Consider the following 7,006-nt stretch of genomic DNA (forward strand, 5'->3'; position numbering starts at 1 on the left):
TGGTTACTCAGTGGAAAACATAGTTCTTGGAGGAATATGGTATTTGAGAAGTTACATCTTAGAAATAAATAGGAGTACCAAGTAACTTTTATAAATTAAATTATAAATTTGTTTATTTGCTCATAAGCTTATATGTATTGTTTGTTTTTGTTTATATATGTAATACAAGAGAAATGTTTGGAATTTTATATATGTTTTAAAACTAATAAAATTATTTAAAAAAATTATTAGAGACATTGGAAGAAGTTCTTTAATATTGATCAGGCTAAGTAGGCAACAGTCTTTCAGAAAGATGAGAAATGGATTTGGATTTGGAAATACTGTACATACATTTGATTGCATTGTGTCAGAGCTTAAAGTTTTCACAAATTACAGTATAGAAGTATCTAACTCCAAGCAGATTGAATATGATTCACCCAAGTGTTATTGATAATCACTGGAGATTTGGGGCTGCAAAGGCTGATATTTGATATACATTTGGTTCATGTATATTGATAACAGAGTGTTGGCTTTCTGAACTGGAAGAAATGAAAAATATGACAGGTTATGTTTTGCCTTTGGATTCATTAATAATATTATTTTGCTATATAAAAGGGATAGTGGAATCAGAAGTGAAGTATTAATTATGCACTTATTAACAGCTGCACGGCTGTGCATTTATAGTAATTAGGGTGAAATTATTTTCACTGAAGACAAATGGATTTATCGGATATGTGGTATGGTTTATATCATGGGTGTGTGTGTGTGAAAATTGTGTGGCTTTCTACATGTTGTTGCAGCTTTAGCCAGCATGGCTAATGATGGTTAATGTCAGAAGTTGCAATCCTTCTTGAAGAACCACATGATTCTCAGCCCAGCCTATATGAAAAGCTTGACAAACTGAAGCAGCAGAAGGTAGACAACAAGACAGTTACATTACAGAAAAGTAGTCTTTAGCTGGAATAATAAGGTCAAGAGCAAACAGATCTCTTTCTATTGTTATTATAATATAACCTGTTTAGAAATATTGTTTAAAGTTTCTTTGCTTGGATATCATTAGCAATGATTACAAAAAAGCAAGGTGACAGATCATTGCTAGGACTGGGCAGACTTCTTCCTCAAGCGGTAGAGACTCCTAACAATGGAAGCTCATTCATGATCTGTAAGGCAGTGTTGCAAATACTGTCTTGACAATAGCAAGTGATGGTTATCTAAAGGGGGCTTCTTGTAAGAGCATTCATAGAATCATAGAATTGGAAGAGATTTCAAGGGCTATCCAGTCCAACCCTCTGCTGTGAACACACAATCAAAGCATTAATGACAGATGACCATCCAGCCTCTGTTTAAAAACTTCCAAAGAAGGAGACTCTACCATGCTCTGAAGGAGTGTGTGCTCCACTGTCGAACAGCTCTTACTGTCATGAAGTTCTTCCTAATGTTTAAGTGGAATCTCTTTTCCTGTAGTTTTAATCCATTGCTCTGGGTCCTTGTCTCTGGAGCAGCAGAAAACAAGCTTGCTCCATTCCCAATATGACATCCCTTCAAATATTTAAACTGGGCTATCATATCACCTCTTAACTTTCTCTTCTCTAGGCTAAACATATCCAGCTCCCTAAGTCTTTCCTCATAGGGCTTTATAGTTTCCAGACCCTAAAATTGCCTAGTTGCACATCTAGTGATTACTTCACATTCAGAGAATGGGGAGAAAAAAATCCTATTAAGTATTTCGTTGGTTTTAGTGAGGTTCATGCTCCCGTCCCAAACATTCAGGTTCTAGTGTATCAGCTCAAGAGAGTGATAAGTGAGTGTACATGACTAAAAGTTTCAGTCAGGTTATCCAACAAGAAACAACCAAGAAACCAGTCAACATTAGGTCATATTCAAGACTCAAAGCTGTCAATCAAGCTGCATCTAGACTGCAGAATTAATTCAGTTTGACACCGCTTTAACTGCCGTAACTCAGTGCTTGGATAGCGATTTATTTGTCAGTGGGAATGTGGCCAGGGGTTTACTCTAGACATGAACTGACAATGCCAAGACAGGATGGAAGTGTTTAAGTCAGATGGGGTTACATCCTCTCAGCAGGAAGTTCAACTTGCCAGAAGCTCAGTAGAATCAATGCTGTGTTGATATGGGTGTGGGTGGCTCCAATCCCCATCAACTGCATGAAGGCTTGTACAAGGACACACTGGGGGTTGAAACTTGATAGGTTTGTTCCAGGTTCAACTGTCTGGACTGTAAAACAAATCTGAGGTTACACTGGAGTTCCCCTCCCCTTTATGTTTTTCTATTTGTATCATGTTGTCAATTAATTATTATGGAATCATCCAGAAAAGAAAAGGAAAGAAACAACATTGTGGTAGCATAGGAGGCAAAGTGCTGGAAACCAACCATTGGGAGTTTCAGCTTATGATCCCATCTTCCATCATAATGCAATTACTTTGTCTGAGCGTCTGGTTTAAGTCATACTTAAATATATGTGGTATTATACACTCTCCCTAAGTACTTCATTCTCATGCTGAATTTCTCCAGTAGTTAAGATGGAGATGAGGAATTGAAGGTTCTCCAAATAAGGTTGGATCACAACTCCTGTCATCCCTCACTATGCTGGCTAGGGTTTATGACATCCCCAATACCTTCGGACAACTATATCCCAACACTGACTTCCCCAAATGTTCACTTACTTTTGCATAACTTAAACCAAATTTGCTTGTTTATATTTATTTGAAAAGTGCTGTCTAGCTTTTTAAAAAATCGACATGACGTATAGTCTTTCTGCCCATGTTATTATTAATCTCTACTCCAGTTTTCAAACAAAATCTGGATCAAGAAGACCTTTATTTTGCACTCAGATCCCCCTGGGATAACTGAAATAGCTCTCTTTAGAAGCCTTTTTCATTTGCTAACAATTTAAGTTGACAAGATTGTTGTGTGTTTTTGTTTAGATGTTTTTAATGTTGAAAATTTGTCCTATTTATGTAATCCCTATTGTTGCCAGAAGAATTAGTGTGTGATATGTGAATGCTAGTACTGTAGATGTTTTGTAGTAAATTAATACAAATGGCTCCCTGTTATAACATAGTTGGAAAGGAATGAACATAATATGGAGACTTGCCTATTCCTGGAAGAGGGAGGATTTCTGGCAGACTTTGGCTCTTTCAAGGGGTTCCAGAATCTCAAAGGGGCTATCTTCATAGAGAACAAAATGTTCTTTGTTTGTTATGATGATTGTATTTTTTTTAAAAAGAGCATACAGCTATTAACCACTATTTTGCTGCAAGATGTGAGTTCACACGTAGTAATGTAATAGTATAGTGGGTGGGCCCTTGGTATCTGCTGGAGTTTGGTTCCAGGACCCCCATAGATACCAAAAACTGTGGGCACTCAAGTCCCATTAAATACAGTGGTGTAGTAAAATGGTGTTATATAAAATGGCAAAATCAAAATTTGTCTTTTGGAATTTATATATTTTAAAAAATATTTTCAAGACATGTCAGCATGGATTATTTCTTTGTCAGAGGCTTTGGAGCATGTCTGTGTATAGGGCAGGTGGCTAAAAAAATAATTCAATACAATACAATTTTATGCGTCTGTCTATAGATCTAAAATGAAATATTAATTTTTTTCTCCACCTAGTTCAATAAAATGAACATCATGATGATTCGGCTGTTAATTCTGCTGTTCTTTGGGCCATTTTGTTCACCTGCACCTCGACTTTCGGTACGTAAAAAGGTGGCTGCACATGACAGGCTTCCAAGAATCCCTTTTTAATTGCTTTTACTAATATGGAGACTAGTATTTGTAGAGCTATAATTTTTGAACACGTGGAATGGTAGTCATTTCAAGGAATGCCACATTTCAGACCTGTGGGTGCAGATTTTTATCAACACTAAGTCTTTTACTATGGCCCACAGTAGTTTAATAATTTTTTAAATGTAGCATATATTAAATAAGTAAACCAAATAACTGTACTGAGCACCACCATTAGTGTGATGTAATGGGATTCAGACATCCTGTACCATCAGGCCAACTAATGTAGTTTCATTAGGCAGCAGATACAGAATGGGAGCAGCAAGATGCTGAAGGAGGGAGAGCTATGTACCACAGAAAGCACATACATTTTACTTTTTTTGGACTACAGTTCCCATAATGCTCCCCTAGGAATTGCAGTTTAAATAATTTTTCCAGGCTATGTTACCACAGAACTTGCTTTTCCAGGTATGCTTCCGAATTACCTCCTACTTTCTAACTGTCTCAGTTTGAGAGAGATAACCCCAATTAATTCTCTGTAGTCCCACTTTTTCAACTGCACTTAATATGTCCCAGGTTCCCTCTCCCACTCCCACTTTCCCCTTTGCCTTCAACTTACTTTAATTGCTGCAAACTGTGTTCAGAATGCAAAAGCAGTTTGCATTCAATCAACTCAGTAGGGAGAGGAGAGGAAGGAACAAAATCTTACCCTTCCCAGTAGGCGCAGGCAAAAATAAATTTCTGTAGCCTCTCCTAGTTTGTGTGTTCCTCATCATTAATAATTTTTGCCAACTGACCCCATTCTGAAGTTGCTTAGTCGCATGTAGCTCAGTTTTCATCTGTGAAAGATATGTTACCAATGCTGAAGAAAGATTCAACTGCCATTCCAGTTAGCTTCTGTACACGGAGGGGGAAGGGGTGTCAAATTGGCATCCAGCAGGCAAGATGTCTTGCCCAATATGGTACTTTGGAACATGCACACATTTGAATCAAAATACTGGCCAGACCAGAAGGAGTACAGAAACCAGCCAAGAAACTATGGGAGAGAAATGCAGCCATGTTTGTTTGGCCTTGTGGTCCTCATCTGTGCTCTGTTTGAAATGAAATGCATGTGCATACAGACACACCAGGATCCACTACTCCAGAAATATGTATTAGTCACCCAGCTGCTGTTGCTGCTCAGGGCAGTGCTTTTAAAGTGCCATAAAAGTTTGGTAATAACACCTTTGGCAATACCTATTGCATAATGCTGTCTCCCTTTCATCACTGCCTTGTCCTCCAAGCCCACACCTTGCCATTGACAGGGAAAACCTGTCAATAGGCTCCCAATTGCATTGGCCTAGTGCTAATCAACAGGTGCAGTAAATTATCCTGTTGCGCAGTCATATGGTGTTAATATAGCTTCCTTTCCCCCTCTCCTTCTCTATTCCGGAACATCTTTTTAAAAAACTTTGTTTTATTTTATTGTATTTGTTAAACCACATTAGCACAACTACAGAATTATGTTAAAATAGAAATGCGCATATACACATTGGGTAGTGTAAGGTACATTGGGTAATGCAAGGAGTTGGGATTAAGGATGAGAGAGTGAGGGGCTAGTAGGGACATGGGGTAGGGAGTGATTCCAAATTTCTCTTCATTAATGCCCTTGAATGATAAAATCTTTGGAATAGGAGTAGTTGTAGGAGGCTGCTGACGATATCCTGCCCAGACATCTGTAAACCTCCAGAGATGGGTCTGCATTTCCTGTGAATAAACATTTTCCTTTCCACTTGCAGGAAAGGGATGACTGCTTGTTTGAAAACAGCAAACTCCAACAGAAATTGAAAACACTCCAAGATTTATCCCAGCTCTATGAACTCCAGCTGAAAGACCTCCTGGGGAACAATTACCACAGACAAACAAGCAAAGTTTTCTCTGCCAGGGGGCCATCACCACAAGACACGCGTTTGCCCACAACTAGTGGGAGTCTCTTAGTCTATGATCAAGGTAGATTTTGTCTGGCGGCGCACCCTGTTCTTGAGAGGGTTAGAAAATATTTTGCCTGAATTTTACTTTAGTGAAATGCATTGCTTTACTTATTTTATATTGCAACTTTAAATAGATGGCTGCCTTGTCTCTTTTGTGGGTTTGTATTGTGAAAAGGTTGCTGCCAGTGTCACAGCTTTCAATGTGTAAATTGTGGAAATCTGTTTTAAAGCTTTTTATCAAATGCTAGTTTTAAAAACATGTTGCTCATTCCCACAGGAAAATATATATAGGATCCCCCCCCAAGAGCTGTTAGTTTCAGATATTAATCTACTTGGCAATCTAATATATTGTCCTGGAGAAAAGATTTGGTTAATCAGGGATTGGTAACTGAGACTCCGCAGGTGTTTTTGGCTCTCAGCTTCCATCAGCCCAAAACCAATTTTGAGAGATTATATGAGATGTAGTTTTAAAATATCTGGAGTGCTACAGTTGTGTGCTCTCCAGTTTGGGGCATACCAGACTTTAATCCTGGTGCTGTCCACTCTGCCAGACCTGCACCTTCACATCACTTATCAATTTATGGCAGTCCCATGAATTTAATAGAGTTTTCTTTGGCAAGGACTACTCAGAGGTGGCTTGGCCAGTTCCTTCCTCTGAAATACTGTATAGCCTACAGCACTTGGTGTTTGTTGGCCATCTTTCATCCAAGTACTAACCAGGGCTTCCAAGATTAAACAGGGCCGTTGCCTTTAGGGTATTTAGGTTGCATCTTACCTCTGGACAATTATAATGTATTAAAGCATCTCAAGGTAAATGTGGTTTTCTCTCATTGAAGACCTAACTGCATGTTACTTTAAATCAGGGTAAGGAATGTGTGGCCCTTCAGAAGTTATTGGCCTGCCCCTGCCACTATCCTTCACCATTGGCTATACCGGATGGGATTTATAATCCAACAACACAGTTTGAAGGTATCGGTTTGAGGTGATGTGAGGACTTTTGTTTGTTTTATAAAACATGAAGATGGTGGGGTGATGGGATCTGAATCAGGATCCTAGTGCAGAAGGCTTAATCCTCCTCTTCCATGATCCTACATAAAAAAAATCAGAACTCCCCCAGTGACCAACAACAAGTGTGAGGCAGGGAAGGAAACATCCATAGACCCCAATGAGTGTAACCCCTAATCTGGAGTTTGGGGATAAGTAGGATTGGTTGTTTCATGGTTGTTTCTTTATGGATTAAGATGGTATGAAGACATAATGTGAACTAAATTGTGTAATATTTTTAAGCTATATTGGGAAAGCCACTT

The 7,006-nt window shown here is 38.6% G+C and overlaps 1 protein-coding gene across 1 annotated transcript in view; it reads left to right on the plus strand.

The window, feature by feature from the left end:
• The first annotated feature begins 778 nt into the window (after positions 1 to 778).
• LOC121925484 (fibrinogen beta chain-like) overlaps positions 779 to 7,006 on the plus strand; it is a 16,292-nt gene continuing 10,064 nt past the window's right edge. Inside the window, exons 1-4 of the mRNA XM_042457689.1 lie at positions 779 to 894; positions 3,616 to 3,699; positions 5,508 to 5,756; positions 6,563 to 6,681. Of these exons, the coding sequence (XP_042313623.1) occupies positions 808 to 894; positions 3,616 to 3,699; positions 5,508 to 5,756; positions 6,563 to 6,681 (539 nt within the window). The 5' untranslated portion in view covers positions 779 to 807. The remainder of the gene's footprint in view (positions 895 to 3,615; positions 3,700 to 5,507; positions 5,757 to 6,562; positions 6,682 to 7,006) is intronic.

The sequence above is a fragment of the Sceloporus undulatus genome, chromosome 1 (assembly GCF_019175285.1).
Source record: "Sceloporus undulatus isolate JIND9_A2432 ecotype Alabama chromosome 1, SceUnd_v1.1, whole genome shotgun sequence".
In the NCBI taxonomy this organism is placed as follows: Eukaryota; Metazoa; Chordata; class Lepidosauria; order Squamata; family Phrynosomatidae; genus Sceloporus; species Sceloporus undulatus.